Raw genomic sequence first — 23,476 nt, 5'->3', positions numbered from 1 at the left:
GGGGGGGAATGAGATGAAGTCGCCTAGGACACCTCAGGCTGTAGGTTAGACTGGGAAGTTCAAAAACACATCTTGGGGGAAGGCAATAGCAAGCCAGTTCTTAATTCCCCTAAAAACTGCATGGGTATGTGCATGTCAGGGTTCCAAGTAACACCCCCAATGAAAGAACACTCCGAGGCTTGAGTTTCCTCAAAGTTCTATTTTATTAGAGATGTCATATTGGCATATTTGGAAAAACACGAATCTGAAAACTTCCAGGTTTTCCCCACCCAAAGGAAAGTTCAGGTCCCTTCCCAACACCCACATGTCCATCACATGGTCCAATCCAAGCACCATCCCAAGTGGCGGATGCCTCCCAGTTCCAGCTGTCTAGGTGCAGGGCAAGATGTCCTTGACTCTCTGAGAAAGGAATGTTATTATGACTATATATCACCCATGCTCCATACAATCCCCCCTCCCAGTTTCCGACAATAGTAAATGTGGCAGGCCTGAAGATCCAATGAAAAAGATGGCTTCCAGGCCTGACACTCCCCTAACAGGAATTTTAGGGGATTTGGGGAAAAAAAAATGAGATGAAGTCGTCCAGGAAGCCTCAGGCTGTAGGTTAGACTGGGATATTCAAAAACACATCTTGGGGGAAGGCAATAGCAAGGCAGTTCTTAATTCCCCTAAAAACCAGAGGTGAAATCTAGCATGTTCTGAGAGGTTCTGGAGAACCGGTAGCGGAAATTTTGAGTAGTCCGGAGAACCGGCAAATACCACCTCTGGCTGGCCCCAGAGTGGGGTGGGAATGGGGATTTGGCAGTATCCTTCCCCTGGAGTGGACTGGGAATGGAGATTTTACAGTATCTTTCCCCTGCCACGCCCACCAAGCCACGCCCACCAAGCCACACCCACAGAACTGGTAGTAAAAAAATTTGGATTTCACCGCTTCTAAAAACTGCATGGGTATGTCCATGAAGACACCAGGAATTGCGTACTCTTTACCTGGGCTAGAGTGAATTCTAATTAGGAATCAGAAAATGGCTTATCATTACAGGTATGGTGACCAATGGGATTTTCCCCCCTTTCTCTCCCCTATCATAAAAAGTCATTTCTGACTGCTTGACCACCTCAGTAGCCTATCAATTTCTCTTTCGAATTTCAGCAACAATGCTCTGTAACAAAGACAGAGGTAGCAATCTTTTCATTCATATCCCTGAGATGAAAAGGAAAGACAAGAGCATCAAGGCCATTATTAGGTGTCGTTCTTGTATCCTCGGTGGTACACAGCTAAGAATATAACCCATAAACATAAGCACCAATAAATGGATCATCGTAAATTTACACTAAGTCCATATTTTTGTTGTGAATTATTCTAACACGACGAATCCTGATTTGTGCCCTCTGTCCCACTTGTCAGTTTATTAATAGTGTGACAGCTGTGGTGTAACAGGATCAGATATAAGAAAAGGTCATGGGTTTCCTCTCCTCACCACAATGCAGTGTGGTCATAACTCAACGGCCCAATTTCTATATTCCAAAGGATTTTTCACACCGGCTCAACAAAGAGTAGTTCAGGATCCAGTCACCAAATCTGTGAGTCATCTGAGGAAAAGGAGGAGCAGTATGGAATTGCCATATCTACTAGTTGCTGGTGAGGGTGTTACTAATAGCAAGATTGACCCTTTTCTTCCTTCTCAGAAAGGTTACTAGGTTTAATTGCCCTGTACGGAAACACAATAATAATACCTGCTCTGGAGATAACAGTGTTATCTGGAAACTCCTGAACAGTCCTTCATAAACGGCCAATATGTTCCTTACAAAGTTAAAAGGTAAAGGTAAAGGTTCCCCTACACATGCATGCTAGTCGTTTCCCACTCTAGGGGGTAGTGCTCATCTCCGTTTCTAAGCCAAAGAGCCAGCGCTGTCCAAAGACGTCTCCGTGGTCATGTGGCCGGCATGGCTCAACACCGAAGGCGCACGGAATGCTGTTACCTTCCCACCAAAGGTGGTCCCTATTTTTCTACTTGCATTTTTTACATGCTTTCGAACTGCTAGGTTGGCAGAAGCTGGACAAGTAACGGGAGCTCACTCTGTTATGCGGCACTAGGGATTCGAACCACTGAACTGCCGACCTTCTGATTGACAAGCTCAGCGTCTTAGCCACTGAGCCACCACATCCTCTGTTACAAAGTTACAAGTCATTAAAAACTCTCCTTATGTGCAGTCTCCTTTCCTTATGTGCCACATCTGGGTTTTTTTTTTTAATCTGGAAGATTTCTGGGAGACTCTCAAGGTAAAGAGTGGGATATAAATACTTTAAACAAGGAGACACAACTTTTTTAAAGAAAAAGAGTCTTTCTTCCTTTTATGTGGTCACCCAACTCAGACAGTATGATTCTGAGCAGTGTGCAAAGGGGGAAAAAAACCCAAACCCAACAAATACAAAAACATTGCATACCTTTAAACCATAGTAAGCAATAAAATGGTGATCAGGGCTGAAACATGCTTTAATTCCTCAAAGTGGGGGCACTACTCATCCTAATTCAGTTTAAAATCACATGTACGACTGCACAAAAAAAACATGGCACAATAAGATAACCATCTTTTGTTTGCCCTAGGAATCTGTAATTTAGAAATATATGGCCTTTCAAACATGGAAATTAATTTCCCTATTATAGTTAACAGCCGTCAATAAACATCCCCTTCATCTCCTTTCTTTTTATTCCAGTCTTTCCCACTTCCGTTGAGACTCTCTCTTCCAGAATTTTACTCTTAGCTCACACTGAATGTTATGAGAGTTAACACAAACTGGATATATTTACTGGGGTCGTCTTTAGAAACTTAGATCAGGGATCAGCAACCTGCGGCTCTAGAGCAGCATGTGACTCTTTCATCCCTCTGCGGCTGCGGCTCCTTGTCGCCGGTCAGCTCCGTAATTGATAGGGCTTTTGGTTAGGACAAGTAGAGGAAAAAGGATGCCTCGCTAGGAGACTCTATTGTGGGGGAACCAGACTTCCAGTTGGCAGAGGAAAAAGGATGCCGCACTAGGAGAAGACTCTAAGGTTGGGGAACAGGACTTCCGGTCAGCTCCAGAACTGAACGGGGGACTTCTGGTTAGGACCTTTGTGGCTCTTTGAGTGTTTAAGGTTGCCGACCCCTGCCTTAGATCATTTTCATACTATGTTTGGGAAAGGTTGCCTCAGCGGTGAAATCCCCCCGGTTCTATCCAGCTCGCCGAACTGGTAGCGCCGGTGGCGGGAGGCTCCACCTACCCACCGGGATGTTATTACGTCCCAGTTTTTTACCATCTGCGCATGTGCAGAAGGTTCTGTGTATGTGCAGAAGAGGTGTGTGTGTGCATAGCGCGCACACTCCCGCACGCTCCCGTTCCCAAACTGGTAGTGAATGTAAGTGAATTTCACTGCTGAGTTGTCTGCACCCTTTTTGAAACAGTCCAGATCAACTGCCAATCAATTTTAAATGGATGATCCTGAATTTCAGTTCCTGGAGAGAATATCGTCTCCATCCCAGTTCACATTTTTGAGGCCTCCATCATCCGGCTTTGTAAAAGAAAGAACCCAGATTTTTCCCTCTGTTCTAATTTTGTTGTCTTTTCCATATATGGGGCTTCACAGGGAAGGAATCAAAAAAACTTTTATTAACCCACATCTGTTAAATCTTAATAATTCAGTAGATGCACTTTAGAACACAGCACTGTGCTGATAACAGAAAAGCAACAAAGAATGCTATTATTTCACGATAATGTTGACTTAGTGTTAGAATGGTAATAATACTGAAGTCTCAATTTGCAGGCTAGAGATGATGTGATCCACATGCTGAAGACCGAGAAAATCAGACCTGAAATCCTAGAGGCACACTATGGTTCTGCAGCCCCAGAGAACGTCCTCCGAATATTGCATAGAGATGCTCTCCTTTCCAAAGAGAAATCAGTAGAAGATGTTTATGAAAAGCCCATTTCAGAGGTGAGCACTTTTGAGGGTCTTTTGAATTTTTTTCTTTAACTTGCATTCTGCTGCTTGCCCTGAGCTATCATTAAAGGGTACTAACATCAGAAACTCCCAAAAGCAGATTGTAAAATGGCAACCCTACTTCCAGGGAAGGCATCCTATTGCTAACTGTAATTTCACTTCTCAAGATTTCTCTAGCTCTGAAGTTGAAACTAGGATACTGGAATGTTAGCAATTTTACATTCCTCAACAACCCAATGCAACAGAAAGCAAACCACAGTGACATCTGCATGCAGTTGAATCTGCTCCAACTAGCAAAGGCATTGATAGAACTTCTCTGTTGCACAGTTGTGTATAAATTACCAGCTGGCTTGGCTGAGGGCATCTGCAGGGTTATTTCCTGACATGATTATTTTCAGGATGTGCTGTTGTGATGCTTGTCAGTTTTCATTAGAGCAATCATGAAGAGGTTTCCTCACATCTAGAATCTGATCAGATTGATGAAATTGAAGCAATGGCTGAGAAATCATAAGCCAAGATTGAGTGACCTAGATAGATTCCAGGTGCCTCCAAATGACCGGGGACGATGGAACTTGCTGAATGCTTTAAATATAGACACTTTACTCATAAAATACAGTGAGATTCCTATGGATGCCTTCTGGTGAGAGATGTTAGTGGCCAGAAAACAAGAGGAAAGGAAACATTCTCATCAAGCTTTGAAGTACATGTTCATTCACACTGTTTGCACATTAATCTCTTGTTCAAGAAGGCATCCATAGGAATTTCACTGTATTTCTACTTTTATGAGTAAAGCAACTGTCTTTAAAGCATTTGTTCTGACCTAGGCTCCCTTAACAAGCAGGAGGCAGGAATTAGTCCCGGCAAAACCTCTTTTATTTACACGACTGTGAATTACGTTCATTCACAGTCAGTAAGGTTTGTCCAAACAAACCTTGTTCAAAGGAATATTTCTCAACACAGCTTATCTCGTTTGGCAAGCTGCCACATAACTTGTTTCCAACCACAGTACAAGGTAAAACTTGGCACAGTCTCTCTCAGAGAACGAACGAATTGTTTCCTGCAAAAACCCACTCCCTGTTCACTCCTCTTTTATTTCCTATGGGAGGGGCCAATCACCTCCAAGTTGTGGCTTTACTCCTGAGTCGACCCTGCTTTCTGAGTTGTTCTTGTCTCCTGGCAGCTCTGCACATGCGTACACTGGGAAGGGGCTCCAGGTGTTCCTCTGCCTCGCTGCTGTCTAACTCCCTCTCTGCCTCTGACACAGAGCCCTCGTCTGAGCTTTCCCCAGCCCCCAGGACTGGCCCAAGTTTCTCCCCAACCTCCTCACTGTCCGACTCTGCTGCCAGCTTTGCCACAACAGCATTCAACAAGTTCCACCATCCCCAGTCATTTGGAGGAACCTGGAACCGCTCTCACCAAGCTCCAGACCTGGAAAGCTCATTCCTCAAATAGCTCAATGTAACCAAAATGTGAACATCTTTCCTCGGTAGTTAATTAGGACATCCAATGTGATGAGCACATTCAAATGCTGGCAGATCAGAAACAGTAACCAAGTACATGTCTTTTCTGTACGACAGATTCCTTGCTGGGTAAATTAAACAAAGTCAGCCAATGACCTGTTTAACACCATCCCTTTTATGTTTCAATAAACCAGCTGGACAGATTGGAAGAAAAGCAGAAGGAAACATATCGGCGCATGCTTGAGCAGCTTCTTTTGGCAGAAAAGTGCCATCGACGCACAGTTTACGAGCTGGAAAATGAGAAGCACAAACATACTGATTATATGAACAAAAGTGACGACTTTACCAACCTCCTGGAACAGGAGCGTGAACGGTGAGCTTCAAACACACACTGTGGGATGAGATCTGCATTTCAAAAGTTAATTTTGCCTGGCTTTTTTTTTTTTTCAGACCTATAGCATTCTAGGCAGTGGTGAAATGTAAAATTTGTTACTACCGGTTCTGTGGGCGTGGCTTGAGGGGGGGTGTAATGTGACTGAGTGGGCGTGGCCAACTTTTTTTAAAAAAAACCTTTAAAAAGCATTTTTTCTACAACCTCTTTGGCCGAAGAGGTTGTAAAAAAAAAATGCTTTTAAAAGCCTCTGATGATCAGGCAACTCAGCTGGATCTATACAGATAATCCTCGACTTACATTCCCAGTTGAGCCCAAAATTTCCATTGGTAAACAAGGAAATTATTAAGTGAGTTTTTGTCTCATTTTACAACCTTTCTGCCACAGTTGTTAAGTGAACCACTGCAGTGGTTCAGTGAAACATGCGGCTATTGGTGATCACATGACCCTAGAACACCGCAACTGTCATAAATATGAGCCAGTTGCCAAGCACCCAAATTTTAATCATGTGACCATGGGGATGCTGCAACAGTCATGTGAAAAACAGTTATAAGTCACTTTTTTCATGCCGTTGTAACTTCAGACCAATGGCTGTAAGTCAAGAACTACTCGTACATTCATCTCACTATCAATGAAGCCTTCCAATCAATCCCAATTTAGTATTAACTGCCTGGTGCCATTAAATTCAAAACCTCAGATTTTGTGATTAATTTATGTCAGCATAAACTTGATGTAGCCATGGTGGTGCAGTGGTGAGAATGCAGTATTACAGGCTAATTCTGCTGACTGCCAGGAATTCGATCCTCACTGGCTCAAGGCTGACTCAGCCTTCCCTCCTTCCGAGGTTGGTAAAATGAGGACCCAGATTGTTGGGGGCAATAGGCTGACTCTATAAACCAGGTAGAGAGGGCTGTAAAGCACTGTGAAGTGGAATATAAGTCTAAATACTACTGCTATTGCTATATAAGTGCCTTACTTCACTCGTTAGACTTTTGCAAACATTTAAAAAATAAATTAAGCAGTGGTCATGCAATCGTTAGAATGCAGTATTGCAGGCTAATTCTGCTAATTGCCAGCACTTTAATTCTTATCGGCTCAAGGTTGACTCAGCTTTCCATCCTTCTGAGGTCAGTAAAATGAGGACTCAGATTGTTGGGGGCAATGTATTGACTGTAAACTGCTTAGAGAGGGTTGCAAAGCACTATGAAGCAGTATATAGGTCTGAGGGCTATTAGATGCTAATAGATGTTTAAATTTAGTGGAAACTTTGAGATCAAAGCATATTCCTGATGCTGGCTCAGTATGAGCCTCTCTTGGTTGCACGAAATTGTAATTGGGGTCTTGCAATTACAAGCTGTTTTGATATACTTCTTTGTCAATGTACCTCTGGATGAGAAAATATTGTTTCAAGTCAACAAATGCAACTTCAGAACTGGCAAAGAGTTGCAGCCTAAGAAGATGCCATCTATGGTCCCATTGGAGGAGACTGATGCTTGTCCCATCTTCTGGGATCCTTCTTGTCGTGATTAGGAGAAGTCAAAGTGCAAAACTGCCAATATAACCATATTTAGAATTCGAAGCTTTGCCATCAAAGTGAGAACAGAAACCTAGGAAAATACTAATAATTCATGTTATTCTATTGTTATGAAGTGGAGGGGGGAAACATATGGCTGTTTGGGAACAGGCCTGAGGGATTGGGATAAGATCTTGACTAATATGCAGGCTAACAAGTTCTGATTGCTACTGGTTCTCTATGTGCCATTATTGCCAGAATTAATAAAGGCTGATTTCTTGCTAGTTGTCCACGAACTCAATAGCCCCCAACCTTTTGAACTCCATGGAATACTTCCATGAAGAAAGGTTTTTCTGTGGACGGAAGGGGACGTGGTTTCATGTGCTGCCTGCATCCCGCAGATGCGGTTTCGCTTTTTTTGCATGGACCAGTTTCTGACATCCTGTAGACCAGAGCCCATCCACAGACTGGGGGTTGGGGATCCTTGCAATAGACTCATAAGCATGTAAACAAATCTGTGCTTGCAACATCCCCATAGCCATGTAGAACTGCAGAGAGTCAAAAGTGACTGAATCAGTTTTCAGGGTTTTAAAACTTATGTTTAGAAAGGCTGGAAGTGTTTAACGACTTCAAAAAGTTATATTTATTGGGATGCACCAAATAATGACCAGAAATCAGTCTGACTATTTAAAAAAAAAGACTTCAGGTGATGCAGATCCACCAGAAACAAGATATGTCAAGTTAAACCAGGGGTCCCCAAACTTGGCAGCTTTAAGACTTGTGGACTTCAACTCCCAGAATTCTCCAGCCAGCTATGGAAGTTGAAGTCCACAAGTCTTAAAGCTGCCAAGTTTGAAGACCTGAGTTAAACAGACAAAAATAATACTATTATGATTCATTGTTAAAGGAATTGTTAGGTGTTTTGTGCCAGCCGTGGCAGTCTGTTCAAAGGCCACCAGATGGGAGCAAAGAGGCACCTTTGATCCCACTGGTGGGTCAAGGGGCTCCAGCCCCTGCAGCCCCATTGGGGAGAGTTAATGGTCCTCCGGCCCCCTAAAACATTGGTAAGGGAGGGGCCAGGGGCCCCTATAAGAACCCCTGTACAGGGGTTGCTCTTCCCTGCTCTCCCTGCTTTTCCCTGCTCTTGTTCTATTCTCCTATGGGACTGACCCATGGGCTCAATCCAGACATGGATGCCTCCATGCCTGGGAACTTATTTTACTCTACTTTTACTTCTAAATAAAGACTTAATTTGATTGCATCCTTGCATGCTGACCTTTTCTTGGAAGTGCCCTCAACGAATCATCGTTCTTCGTGAGATCCCTCACAGGAATTGCCTTAAGAGTTTAATGAGACAGTTCCTAATATTTGTATTTATACTTTGAGGACATACCTACTCTCTAAATACCTGTCAGATAAAGTCTTCCTTTTACTGAGCTTGCCTTCCGGTTTCTTCATAATTTTATATGATGGATTTAGCTTGTCACTGCCTCTTTCTGAGATGTTTTTCAACTTTCTGCAAACCTGTAGTTGTGGTACTCTTTGGAGCTCTTCCCTCCAATTACTAACCAGGTGTTAAGCTGCTTAGCTTCCAAGCCAAAAAAGGGTCAGTCAAGTACTATTCCTACTGACTTTTACTTATACACTGCTCAAAAAAATAAAGGGAACACAAGCAGAAGACATCCGAGATCTGAATGAATGAAATAGCCTTATTAAATACTTTGTTCGTTACATACAGTAGTTTTGTGTTCCCTTTAGTTGTTTGAGCAATGTATAAACTACTGTATGTAAAGAACAAAGTATTTAATAAGGCTATTTCATTCATTCAGATCTCGGATGTCTTCTGCTTGTGTTCTCCTTATTTTTTTGAGCAGTATATATATATTATACAACAAATCATAATTTCCCCCAATGAATTGGGAGAGGCATTGGATGAAAATTACCAACAGCTCTCTGTTAGAAATCCCTAATCCCTATCAGAATTGCAATGTTAAGAGATTCCTATGAATGGGCAATCAAAGTTTGTCTAAGTGTGATATATGTGAAACAGTGGTGAAATCCAATTTTTTTTTACTACCGGTTCTGTGGGCGTGGCTTGGTGGGCATGGCAGGGGAAGGATACTGCAAAATCTCCATTCCCACCCCACTCCAGGGAAAGGATACTGCAAAATCTCCACTCCTACCCCACTCCAGGGGAAGGATACTGCAAAATCTCCATTCCCTCCCCACTCCTGGGGGAAGGATATTACAAAATCTCCATTCCCACCCCACTCTGGGGCCAGCCAGAGGTGGTATTTGCCAGTTCTCCAAACTACTCAAAATTTTCGCTATCGGTTCTCCAGAACCTGTGAAAACCTGCTGGATTTCACCCCTGATGAGAAGCCAACACACGTGGTTGAAATTCCACATCCAGAACACTAGATTTAGTACTTAAATCCATAAGCTTATAAAGCAAGCGAACCCATCAAGTCTGTTTCATTGTGGAAGCAAATGTTTGAAAATGCCCACTTTTGCAAAATTTTAATTGAAAGAATCGAATATAAAATGCAATTGTGTGCTTTGTATGTGACATGTATTTTTACATTCAGATACCTTTTGGCTTCATTTTCAGGCATTTTATATTTGAGCTGCACAAATTTGGATAACCACTAGATGGATGTAAAGGACTACTTTTCTATATTGGTTTGACAGCCCCCCCCCCCCCAAGCCATGATTCAGCATCATAACAATGTTCCAAAAAGCTATTGTTAGAAATAATCACAGTTTGCTTGTTTGAGTGATCAGTGAAAAAGAAAAAATACAACACCATTCCTAGCGCCCTTCCAAAGGAGCAGCATGTGAGTTCGGTAGAGAAAATCTTGTCTTCAAAGTCTCTGGGTTGTTTTTTTTTTTTTTTTTATAAACATAAAAAATGTTTAAAGTACTCCTAACCTGAAGTTTCCCTTCATAGGTTAAAAAACCACAGCTTGTGATTTCATTAGCTCATTGTCCCTGAAGCTCTGGTTTTTACTTAAAACAGCTGGGTCCTGAGAGTAGCAAAAAACCTGGATTAATTTCTTCCAATACAGGACTGAAGGGGGAGAGTGGAAAATCTATGTTAGCCTGTTGAATCTGGAGCAACCACTGGGCTGAATCCTATCCCCCTCTGAAGAATGTGTGATCTTCATCATCAAAGAGTCTAGGGAATTCCCACCACCATCCCTTCTCTCTTCTATAAAACTTGCTTTCAGTCTCCCAATAGCATCTTCCTCCCTTCCCCCTCTTATCCCAGCACCCCCAGCAATGTAAGTATTGGCAAGTTTCTCCGGAGCTTGTGCGGATACATTCCACTCTGCTTCAGTCATCCTGGCGCTGGGATGGTGCTTGGCTGCTGTCCTGGTGATGTCAGTGTGGGGCCACATCACCTGTGCAGGAAAGCCATCTGCAACTCATCAAAAGCACCAAAAAGCCTGGAGCAGAAATTATCACCCTGGGGTAGCGCATGCTGTGTATGATTTAAATAGACACTTTTTTAAAAAAAAAAAAAAAAAAAGGGAAGGGAACCAAGAAGAGGGGGGGGGAGACTACCAACTATCATTTTTCTGTTTCCTAACTGATGCTTACCGAACTAAACAGGCTGAGAATTAAACTAAGCTCATGCAATATTCTATGCATTAAAGCAGTGGTGAAATTCAAATTTTTTTATTACCAGTTCTCTGGGCGTGGCTTGGTGGGCATGGTGTGGCTTGGTGGGCATGGTAGGGGAAGGATACTGCAAAATCCCCATTCCCTCCCCACTCCTGCGGGAAGGATATTGCAAAATGTCCATTCCCATCCCACTCTGGGGTCAGCCAGAGGTGGCATTTGCTGGTTCTCCGAACTACTCAAAATTTCCACTACCGGTTCTCCAGAACTTGTCAGAACCTGCATTAAAGCTGTTGCTTTGGATGGATGGCCTTTGTATGCAGTTGCATCACGATCAATTTTGAAAGCTTAGTTTCACATTGGGGATGGTGAAAGAAATACGGGGGAGAAGGACTTTCTCAGATAATTATAGGATTATTAATAAAGCACAGAAAATGATGTGCTCGTTACCACAAAATTCCTAGCCGCCTGTCATATTTCTGCTCCTTTGGGGTCTTCGTTGGGGAACTTCAGGGAAGAAAAAAGAGCAATGAAGAAAAATGTGGCTGCTCTTGGAGCTTTGCCTGTTCCAAGTTATGTGGTTGGGTGGTATGACAGAGAGTCCTTGGAGGTTGAAATTGGTGCCAGAATACATTTGTGATGAAGGATGCTGTAAAGAAGCATGTTTGCAAACTCTCCACTTCTGAAAACATCCATTTCAAATCAAAACTTTTATTCATTCAAGAACAAAAATCCTTCAGCTAGTAGGGAATGGAAGAGAAATCAGCAATTTCTGTATCTATATCCCCCACACCTTTCGGTCCTTAACATCTAATTCCTATTGGGAGGTCTTTAATTAACCTTTTCAGTCCTAGGGGCAATTTCCCCATGATGCACTTGGGACCTTTCCCAAAAGCTGAGCTGAAGTGTTATGAACTGAAGTGTTATGAATTGGGAGAAGACAATACTGGTATGAAATTTGCTATGCCCCTTTGTCAATCTCTAGCCTCTATTGCCTATTTGTCAAGTTATTGTCATTGTTTGACTTTCCTCCAAGATATAATGGATAACAAAGCCCTAAATGATGTGTTATGTATTTTGAGGCTGTCCTTGAATAATGTTAAAATAAGTGGGAAAATACAACTTTAATAAAGTTTTCTTACTCCTCGTGATGAGATAAAAGTAAAGTTAGCAGCTCTTGGCTGTTCAGGTCTGGTAGCCCTAATGATGCCCCAGAGCTTGATGGTCCTATGGGAGGTGCAAGTGAGAAAAAGCCCTTATATTATCTTCAACATGGTTCATCCATTTCTGAAGTGATTTAGGGCTAGTCTTCATTATGGTTAGATTGATACAACAGTGGTTGGATCTTTCTAGAAGTTTGCTCTGTAGGTTGCAAACATCCAGCTAATTGATAAATGGTTTATGTTTACTACATGTTTTTTCCCCTCTGCTGTCATCTAGTGGTCATTGACTTTTTTGTAGTCCAGTCTTTACAGTTTTGGTAGCCACTCTTAAAAAAGACCTATGATTTTCCTGGGGCTTTCACTAGAAATTTAAAAAAATGACTCACCAAATAGGGGTTGATCTTCAAGAAAAAAATGTTTGAAATAGTCTTTTTATCTATACGGGTTTAAGATTTAAAGTTCTCTTATTTTACTTATTTCTTTTGCTCCTTTAATTCCAAAACATCTAAAAGAAGAGTCAGGCATAGCAAAGTAGATATTATGTGAATTAATTTTGATGCCATCATTCAACTATAATAAAAGTTTATATTGATTTGGATCAACATGGTTTTCTCTGTAAAGGAAGTATTTACAAGGAGTTTTTAAATGATTTATCTGGTAAACTTTTAGAAGCTGCCAATTAAAAATCCCCAAATAACTCTTCATCTAGACCAGAGGCGGGGAACTATGGTCCCTTTATGACTTGTGGATAGCATGCTCAGGAATTCTGGGAACTGAAGTCCACAAGTCATAAAAGGGCCATTGATTCCTACCCCTGATGTACTATAACCACCTACATGTCTCCTCAGGAATAAGTGTTGCTGAGATCAGTGTACTTTATTGTAAAGTAAGTACCTATAGGATTATGGCTGTAACCTGAGGTCATCTTTAAAGCAGACTCATAGAACATACTCAGTCATAAGGTATTTTGTTTAGTGTATGTGCAAATCATGTTCAATAGGTTATGTAAGCTCAATGAGGTGTGCTTTATTCAAGAACCATGATTCTAAGCCATAATTTGTTTTTTGGTTTCACTTAGTGTGATGTTAACCAAAGGTAATGATTGGGGTCTATAGACTGTTACTTACAGCTTAGTCTTATGCATTAATTTTGCCACTATGGCTTATTACACTAACCATAAATCAAGCCATGGTTTAGAACAGTATGCCATCACAGCAAGAGCAATAACAACTGAATAATTGCAATCCCATCTATTAGACAGGGGAAAAAAGCCACAGGTAGCAAATCACAGCCTCAAAACAGTTTATTGAAGTTGGTAATTTAGATTCATATATCAAAGTCAACATACTGTGGTTTTTGGATTTGGCCAATACCTAGCTTCAAAATATTTCTTGGTCAAGTTTAAATAAATAATACATACTGTAAATAAATATGTCAAAGTAATGGCAATCATCCCAATAACTGGCAGTATCTTACATACTCTCAGTTGTAAAAGAAAACTAAGGAAGGTCAGACTCAAAGACCTACAGCAACTTAGGGCTGTAGTGTAGACTAAATGGGGAAGTTTAAACAAAACATCCCACAAAAACATCCCAATAGTAATCAGTAACGATATGGAGTCACCCTGAGTTGAGCTCAACTTGAGAGTTCAGCTTTAAGACTGGGATCATTTTTATCATAGGTGTACTGTAATTCACTGGAATCCAGTGAATATATTCCCAATTTATGAAAGATATGCAAGCAACGTTTAAGCAGCAAGCTTTCTAAGAAAAAAAAACACATTCCTATAGCTTTAACAGTAGCTTAATAACCACAAAAAACAATTAAGCAGTCATTATGGATAGGGATAGTTTCATCAGCTGCCTGCTTGCCTATAATGAGGGATATAAAAAAGACAGGGAAATTAAAATTGCTACTTCCTTATAAGAGGCACAGATCTTGGCCCAGTGGTGGGTTCCAACCAGCGTTACTGCGGGTTCTCTTCGTGCACGCGCTTCACAAAGATTTTAGGGACAAACAGACAAACAGATACACAATGAGAGTTTTTGTAGTACATAGATTTTCTTTTCAATCAATTTGAGAAAATTACAATCAGAATGGGGTACAAAATAGACAACTGCAAAGTCAACAAAAGCTACAGATATTTACATTCAGCATCAAAATAATTTTTTAATTATCTTAAACTGTAGAGCATAGGTGTCAAACTCACAGCATCATGTTGCTGTCACATGACATTTCGTGATGTTTTTCCTCTTTGCAGAGCTGGGGTGGGTGTGGTCTGTGCGAGACACATCTGGCCCATGAGCTGCCAGTTTGACACACCTGTGTAGAACCATTTGTGGAACTAGAAAATGTTAATATTTTTTTAAAAAATGATGGATTTTAGTTAATCTCTGTTCCAAAGTTTGAGATTGGTCAAAGTTATCTTGAAAAAAATCATTTAATTTTTTTATGAGCATTCTCTATCACTTAGACCAGGGGTGTCAAACTGGCGGCCTGTGGGCCGGATGCATCATGTGTAGGCCATGCCCACTCCAGCTCAGCAAAAGCAAAAAAATGTCTCGATACGTCATGTGACACAATCGAGTTTGACACCTGTGACTTATACAAATTACATTGATGGAAGAAGAACAAAACAGTATCAACTCTGAAAAGTTGTGCTCATTATTGTATGGTGCTACGGTATGTTTTATAGAAAGCCTGAATTCTTTTTGGTCCAAAAAAGGACACTTTGATAGACACTTCATAAGAAGCAGTAAATAAATATTAGGAAGATAACCAATACAACTGTATGATGAAATTTTAAGGGGTGTGATGAACCCATTCGTTCATAGGGATTGGAATTCTTTCATATCCATTGTTAGCTAGGTAGACTTCTCACAAGTTTTTGTCAAAGGATCCTAATTGTGGAGAACTGTCATCTGTGTCCAAAGATCAGCTTAATCATGAAAGTCCTTAATGGCCTATTTAGGAATGGTTAATGTGTTCTTTGTAGGATGTACATTTTTAAGTAACAAGAAATCCCAAGGATTGGCTAGTTTTTCTTCTGTGGCAGAAGTATGCCCGTAGGTAACTGTTCTGAGCTTGAAGAAAAATAACACGTCTTTGCTTTGGAATTTAGGTAATTTAGAAATTTATGTATAGCACCATTCCTGATGACCATGGACAAATTTTTGTATATCTTTTCAGTCACAGCATGCCACTGCTTTTTCTGGAATGTCTTTTTCAATTTCCCCAGCTAATGTACCCTAATGTAACATCCAATGTACTCTGGGATTTCTTCATGGCCTCCTATCCCAATACTAATTAGGTCTGCTGATCTTTTAGAGATCAGCCCAGTTCAGCTGGTACTGTCATCTTTCCAGACTTTATAAATTATAATAAATATTAGGAAAACCAAATAACACTATCCTATCCCAAAGAAGCAGTGACACTGATTTGCTAGATTTTTTTTCTATTTCCCAGTTATAAGAGCCGAGGTGGCCCAGTGGCGCAGTGCTAAGAGTGCAGTACTGCAGGCTACTTCAGCTGACTGCTAGCTGCAGTTCAGCAGTTCAAACCTCACCGGCTCAAGGTTGACTCAGCCTTCCATCCTTCCGAGGTGGGTAAAATGAGGATCTAGATTGTTGGGGGCAATAGGCTGACACTGTAAACCGCTTAGAGAGGGCTGTAAAAGTACTATGAATCGGTATATCAGTCTAAGTGCTATTGCTAGTGCTATTATTAAATGCCAAAAAGGAATGAAAACTACTTTTATCCCTGAGTTATAATCTGATTTTATTCTCAAACTATGGCTCATTAATGCATTGTTGTCTTGATAGCTTTTTGAAGAAAAGTATTATCTAATATAAATGAGATTCCCCCCCCCCCCAATAAGTGTGAGTAATTATTCAAGTTCCGTTCTGCATTTAGGAACCTTTATAGCTGGATAATGATTTGTTTCATGTTGCATGATTCCACTTTCTTATGTTGATTCTGAAAGAGGAGCCCAACTCTGCTTAAACGTATGTTAAATAGAACTGGCTGGAGTTCAGAGAGTTTGGAAGGAAAGGGGGCGAGCGGGAGAAATACACTTCTCTCTGGTGCTTCGCCCCCCCCCAAACCTTTCTCTAGCCAACATTCTCCTTTGCTTCCCGAAGTAGAGAGGCTCCACCCCCCCACCCCCTCTGCCCAAAGTTAAATCTGCACAATAATGAGCTGTATAAGGGAGGGATGACATCACCAGTAAGTGGTCCCAGGCTGTTTTGCACAACATTCACCTTTCATTGTTCCGATGACATGGCTGGAATGTGATGGCTAATTCCCTGGAGATCAGGGCCTGGGCACCAGCCGACTCTTTGCAAGGGAAGGCGAATAGAAAGGGCCGCTCAGCCTAAAAAATAAAAGGTAAGAAAGTTGCACAGTGGTGGGGTTGGGCTGCGTGCTCGTTTTCCTTTAATGTTGCTCCCGGCCGGTGCATCTTGGGATTTTGTGCAGGGCATGTGCGTGAATGAGATTGCTTAGTAGAGAGGATCAGCTGGAAGCCCTCGCACTTTGCAGGCGGAAGGACAGATGGAGGCTTGTTAAAGAGGATGGCGCAAAACAGCGCCGCAGCTTTTAAACACCTCAAGTCCCAAAGGTGCTTCTTCTTCTTCTTCTTTTTTTTTTCAAGAGGACTTTCTGGGTTTTCTTTGAAGACGTTTCGCTTCTCATCCAAGAACCGGGGCAAAGATCAGGAAGAGATCTTGCAGCGTCATCTCTGGGAGGCTTTGGTTTCAACCCAGAGGGCTTTGACCTTTCTTTGTAAGATGCTGATGCGTGAGTTGAGAATGAAGGCTTTGGTTTCTCACTGACCGCTGGGTGAAAGTTTTTCTTTTGGGTCTGGACTCTGGAGCCTTTGGCTGTCCTGCCCCAAACTGATGTACTGATCAATTCTTGTTATGCAATTGAAAAGTTGAAATGGTTCGGTTTTTCCCCTAAGCATTTTCTGTTTTGAAGGCTTTATCTGATGGATGCCTTTGAGGAAGTCAGCAGAACTACTTTACTATCTTACAGGGAATATTCCTGAGTAATTGGACTCGTTCTTAAATGGCACTTTAAATGCTTCTAATTCTACTGGCCTGAAAGAGTATTAATATACACGTTTTATTTTACACACACACACACACATAATTTTTCTCCCGTTCAGGCAGATTTGGGGCATTATTTAAAGGCTCATGGAAGGTTATAATAATTTTGTTGAAGCTCAAAAGGTCTGAATCTGTTCAAGGCCAAATGAGCAATAACCTAGGAAAACTCCTACCCAACCATGTATACTGCCTTGAACCTAATGAAGGAAGATGAATCTATGTGTACTTAAAGTCACTCTAAAAATAAATATTTTTTTACTGTATTGGTGATGCTCTCTGAGCACCAAGAACCAAACAGTTCAACCCAGAACAATAGACAGTTTTTCTCACTGCTTTTTCCACATCTTACTTCATCTCACTCAAACTAGTTAATTAAACCTCTTGTTTCTTTGTAGAAATGTTTAAAAGGTTTATGGAAAAAAGGACACAAAGAATGCTGTGTAAATTCCAATTTCGAAATAGCTTGATCAGGAAATATTTGCTACTCTGAACAGCAGTAAAATTCCCTCAAGCTGGGGAACTTGATTGAAAGTTTAATGTTCTAACTTTAACACTCAGATACCTGCTGAGGGCACTTAATTTATTCAGAAGATTTATAACCCTGATAATCGGTTCTGCCCCGCAAGTATAATTATTTAAACACTAAAATGAATGTTATACTTTAGGGTTGTGCTCAGATTTCTGGCTTAAAGCGTTCTTCTTTTTAAACACTAAAATAATATGTTTGATTTGAGAGAGTCAAGGTAACTAAAGAAATGCTGAATTGGATGTCAGCTTTCAAATCTAAACATTCCATATTGAAATGAAAAAAAAATATGGCCTGATTCTTTACTGATACACAGTTTTTGTTTTCTGCAATTTTGTATTTCAGAACTGCCTCCAAAAGATGCAACGAAATCTTTATATTTCTGCCTTTCAAAACTATGTCAGGACATTGTGCAAACTGCTCATTAATGGCACATGAAGGCAGAACAGATTTTGCAAATATTTCCTTATTGCCTTGAGTCCTGGACACTTTCCTTGTCTCTCAGGGAAAGAATTTTAAAGTTGCTCCTTTCCCCTTTCTCTGTGGAAATCTTTCTCTAATACCCACATTCCAAAATTTTGAATTCATGTTTTACTTTTCAAGTAGTAACTTCAAAACATTCTTAAAGAAGTTTGTCTTCTGAGCAAGCTGTACTAATTGTGCAATTATAGCTTGAAGTAATCAGTGAAAATTGGTAAAACCCTGAGTGAGCTGATTTTCCTTCTACGATAAGTCTAGTTTTCTTTTTTGCTCTGTGATCCATCAGTGTGACTGCCACTGAAGGCCATCTGCTGCGAGACTGGGAGACTTCAGGATTAGTAGACATTCCTTCTGCAGATGATTACCTGCTAGGAGAACTAGAATTAAGACTAGCACTGTGAGAAGTGCAGGACTAAGTGGGCCTGGAGTCTGAACCATCAGGGCACTGCTCATGTTCTTATGTTCCAATGTTTCCAGATGCTGAATTCAGATGAGCTTTATTCCTTCCATCGTCTTTAGGCAAACTTGAGAAAGAATAATCATACGCAACTTGAAAACTGATGTAATTAAAAGTGCTAACAAACCCTTTTCCTAGCTATAAAGCTGCATGTTTGTTCCAGGGAACAGAAGGTTATGTGGATGGGATGGGATGTGAATGTCTTAGCCAGCTAACCTCTGGATATAGCTGACTTCCATTTCCATCCATAAGCAGGGGTGGGGAACAATGGCCTTGGCTGGCTCAGGAATTCTGGGAATTGAAGTCCATAAATCATAAAGGGGCAGTCATTCCCCACCTCTGATATAGAAAATTATCCTTCAGTTAATCTGCCAAAACAATAGTATGCTTGACTGAAGAAAATGGTCAGAAGGTTTTCACACTTTCTGACTTTTAGGTGCATTTGTACACAGATTGTGAGTGAGAAAAACGGATCCTGTCATACGTTCCCTCAATTCATTCTGGAACATGGAGTAGGGAACACATTTGCTTTGGTGAGAGACCAGAAATGTCTCTGACATGGTCTATCTGGCTTGTGGCCTAGTCCTTTAGTCCAATAAGGACTGAAAACATATTAGCTTCCACTCAGTTTTTTTTAATAAATTCCCTTATTGGAGCTTTCAGCTGAATTGGAGCCATACAAGAATACACTTTTCTATATAAAATGACAATGTTTGATTAACAGGACAGTTCTGTATTATTGGGAAGGGTTAATTGAACTGAAATTAAAAATAATTAAGACAATGTCATTATGAAAATAAAGCTGGAGAGTAATGATCTGGATTAATAATTAATAAAGTTAGTCCTCAAATTTGGGACCCACATTTCCATTGCTAAGCAAGGCGGTTGTTGATTTAATCACTGCAATTGTTAAGTGAATCACAAGATTGTTAAGCAAATCCAGTTTCCTCCATTCTCTTTGCTTGTCGGAAGCCAGGTGCGAAAGTCACAAATGGTGATCACATGACCCCAGGATTCTGCCACCATCATAAATACATGCTGATTGCCAAAGGCCTGAATTTTGAACACATGACCATGGGGATGTAGCTAGTGTTGTAAGTGCAAGGAGCAGCCATAAGTCATTTTTTTCAGTGCAGTTGTAACTTTGATTGCTGAACGAATGGTTATAAGTTGAGGACTACCTGTAATAACACCACAAAAGGAATGTCAAGCAGAAACATAAAAATAAGGTGAACAAAAATGAAGGAAGGTGATAAAAAGTGTCTGCCTTGGACTCGAGAATGTTAAAGATGGACAGTATGTCGGAGAAGTGAAAAGGATTAATCCTATGAAAATGCAGTGACATGCTTAAATATAATTTTATTGCATGTTTTTGTCTATGAACAAAATAGTTCAAGCCTCAGTCTTTTTTAGTGGTAATGTACAGTTGTGAAAGACCTGAAAAGAAATGAGAGGGGAGAAAAAGAGAGAGATGCCTTTGAATTAGGGAGGTGCAAATAGCTGCCGAGGTTGACAGGACCTGCAAGATGAACCAGTTAGTCCTGGACCGTATAAATAACCACACCCTTCAAATAGAAACTCTCATGCTTCGGGCATGTGTTGTGAGTGGATGATGGATTAGGAAAAAACAACTGTTCTTGAAAGGCTGAGGGAAGTAGATGAGAAAACAATGGATGAGGCAAAGTCAAAGAGGTTACTGAAAAGCCTTTGAAGAGATACTGATTATTATCAGGCATTTGCTCATAAGAATCATTTGAATTTGGCCCAGCACATTTGCACCTGACTAACTTCAGAACATTTAAAAAAAACATGTTGGTTCACATGTAAGCTTGATGTCGTCCAGTATCTTTTAAGAACTGACCTCATACTTCTAAGAAGTTCACACCAGAACATGAAGGCAATTGTCTTTTTCCATTGCTGTTCCTCAGCAACTAATATTGAAAGGCATACAATGATTTATACTAAGCAACAGTTTACAGATGAGATTTCATCTTAAGTGACTCAGAGGAGCAAAAATTAAAAATATGCTATATAGTACTGTGTTTTCCCGAAAATAAGACATCCCCTCATAATAAGCCCAATCGGGCTTTTGAGCACATGTACTAAAAATAAGCCCCCCCAAATAAGCCTTCCCTGAAAATAAGCCCTCCCCAAAAATATTTAAACACATGCACAGCCGGTCCCCGCCATTTCCTCTGTTTAGGGTTAGGGAGACAGAGCTGGAAATCAGGTAAGACGGCAAGATGGGGCTCCACGTGCCCAAAAATAATAAGATCTCCCTGACAATAAGGCCAAGCGCTTTTTTCGGGATTCAAAAAAATATAAGACGGGGTCTTATTTTGGGGAAAACACGGTATTCTGTCTTTTAAAAAAAACACGGTACTTTGATTTAGTTCTAGCTTACAAATCTCTGTAAGCAAGCATTTCACCGTTCTTAAAGTCTAACACAATAATAGAGTTGGAGGTCTTTTAGTCGAACCTCCTGTACAACCTATACCCTTCGGGACAAGAAGGTGTCCAATCTCTTCTTAAAAACTTCCAGTGAGCCTTTTTTAAAACCAAAGTCAAAGTTGTGGGTTCTCCATCACTGAAGGCATTTAAGAGACTGGACAGCCATTTGTCTGTCTTCTTGATTGTATTCTTCAATCAAAAGTCTACATTTGAATTCAATTTGAATATTCCACATTGAGCCAGTTTGGTCTAGGAGTAGAAAGCACTAGGGGAGAAAGCAGGAAACTGTGAGTCCTTGTCTCACTTTAGCCATGAAAGCCAGCTGAGCAATTCTGGATCAGTCAGTCTCTCTCAGCTCAGTTTACCTCACACAATTGTTGTTCTGGGGAAAATAGGAGGAGGAAGGAGTATTAAATATATTTGCCACCTTCAGTTATTTATTAAAAAAATATAAAGGCAGGGTATAAACAAATTGTTCAAGTATCACAAACTATTTCTGAACAATACATTCAAGTTCTTTTTGGATGTTACTATAAATTGTGAGAGTTTATTTTTCTTTATCTTGTTTCTCTTTTGTTTCATTTTTATGTCAGTCTTGTTGGCTATCATCATCAGAGTTTCTCTGTTCAATCTTCTGTTCCATCTTTATTTTTGTTTTTTTATTGGCTTTTAACTACTTATCAGAATTATATAGCCAGCACCAAAGACAAATTCCTTATGTGTCCAATCACACTTGGCCAATAAAGAATTCTGTTCTATTCTATTGCTATGTATATGGGTATTCTAGTCTTCTGGGAGATCACTAGACCTTATATTAAACTTATGTTCAGTGCTCTTCAAAAACACTGTTAGGTCTCTTACGTATTCATGAGTGGATGGATGGATGGTAGCAATAGCAATAGTACTTAGATTTATATACTGCTCCATAATGCTTTATTTATTTATTATTTATTAGTCCAATTTATATGCCGCCCTTCTCCGTAGACTCAGGGCGGCTTACAATGCATTATAGCAATAGCCTGCATACTTTTTTGTATATACCTGCTTATTAGGGTTTTCAGCCCATCTCCCCAAGCGGTGTTGTTCTATACAAAGTTGGCTTATTGCCCCCACAATCCGGGTCCTCAATTTACCTACCTCAAAAGGATGGAAGGCTGAGTCAACCTTGAGCCTGGTGAGATTCGAACTTGCACTAATTGCAGGCAGCTGGCAGCTAAGTGCTAGCATTTAACAGCACTTTAGTCCGCTGCACCACCGAGGCTCTTTACAGCACTCTCTGAGCAATTTGTAATGTCAGCATATTGCCACCAACAATCTGGGTTCTCAGTTTAGTGACCTTGGAAGGATGGAAGGCTGAGTCAACCTTGAGACCATCGGGATTGAACTCTAGGCTGTGGACAGAGTTTGTCTGCAATACTGCATTTTAACCACCGCAGCAACAGCTCATGGATGGATGGGTGGGTGGATGGTTTCTTTAAACTCAGAAAAAAATTTATTTCTGGTTCTGTTCCAAATGAGTACACCGGCTTTTTCTACTGCTTCTACCAACAAGAGATTCTTTGTGGCCATGCTTTGTACTGTTGTATTAGTTTGGGAGAGAGGTAGATAGTGCCATTTTGCCTAATCTGATGTCACTTTTCATACTTCATGGTGTATCTCTGAGCGTTCCAAACTGTGACTACACACTCCTGTCATTGCGTTCCTTGGATCACTTATTGATTAGGAATATTGGGGAACTGATATTGATTAGGAATGATGGGAAAAATGACAAGGCTTCTGCTACTTTTACCCTTCTAGCCCAAATTCTAAGAAGAATAGTCAACCCATCTGCAGATATTTAAAAGATTGATAAACCTCTGTCCCAAAAACCTCCAGCTAATAGGTATAAATGAGGGACAGCCAGGAGCTTATATTAGAAAAACTATATGCCAAGATATTTTTCTGATGACTTAGGGATTGGAGGAATGCACATTCGTGCAGTCATCAGGAAGAATTCTGAGAATCATTAGCAGAACACTTACCTCATCCTAAGCCAAAACATGACCTCCTGCAGTATTGCGTGTAAATATTTCAGAATGTGAAGGAAGAGGACTGAGCCCTGTGGAATTTTCAGCGGTTCCTCTCCATGTGGAACTGTCCACATTGGTACAACTGGAACCACTGCAAAACAGTACCTTATGAACCCAATCCTAACGGGGTTCAGTATACCATGATCCAAGGTTCCCCCAAAGTGGTCAGTATCAACCCTCAGGGTTGATGAGACTATTCCTTGTTGTTGCTGTTTAGTGTTGTGGTTGGTTGCACTGTCAGCCAGATGTTAAATCTGGAT

General features: G+C 40.7%; 1 protein-coding gene across 7 annotated transcripts in view; it reads left to right on the top strand.

Moving 5' to 3' along the window:
- Nucleotides 1-23,476, top strand: part of FILIP1 (filamin A interacting protein 1) — an 89,646-nt gene that overhangs the window by 48,933 nt on the left and 17,237 nt on the right. For all 7 annotated transcript variants that reach the window (XM_087882536.1, XM_060689160.2, XM_034431880.2 and 4 more), the window contains 2 exons: nucleotides 3,798-3,968; nucleotides 5,629-5,807. In XM_087882536.1, the coding sequence (XP_087738662.1) occupies nucleotides 3,798-3,968; nucleotides 5,629-5,807 (350 nt within the window). The remainder of the gene's footprint in view (nucleotides 1-3,797; nucleotides 3,969-5,628; nucleotides 5,808-23,476) is intronic.

Source organism: Pantherophis guttatus, chromosome 1, assembly GCF_059756535.1.
Source record: "Pantherophis guttatus breed Tessera chromosome 1, ASM5975653v1, whole genome shotgun sequence".
In the NCBI taxonomy this organism is placed as follows: domain Eukaryota; kingdom Metazoa; phylum Chordata; class Lepidosauria; order Squamata; family Colubridae; genus Pantherophis; species Pantherophis guttatus.
The sequence above is the reverse complement of the archived record's forward strand: the minus strand, read 5'-3'. Positions and strand labels throughout refer to the sequence as shown.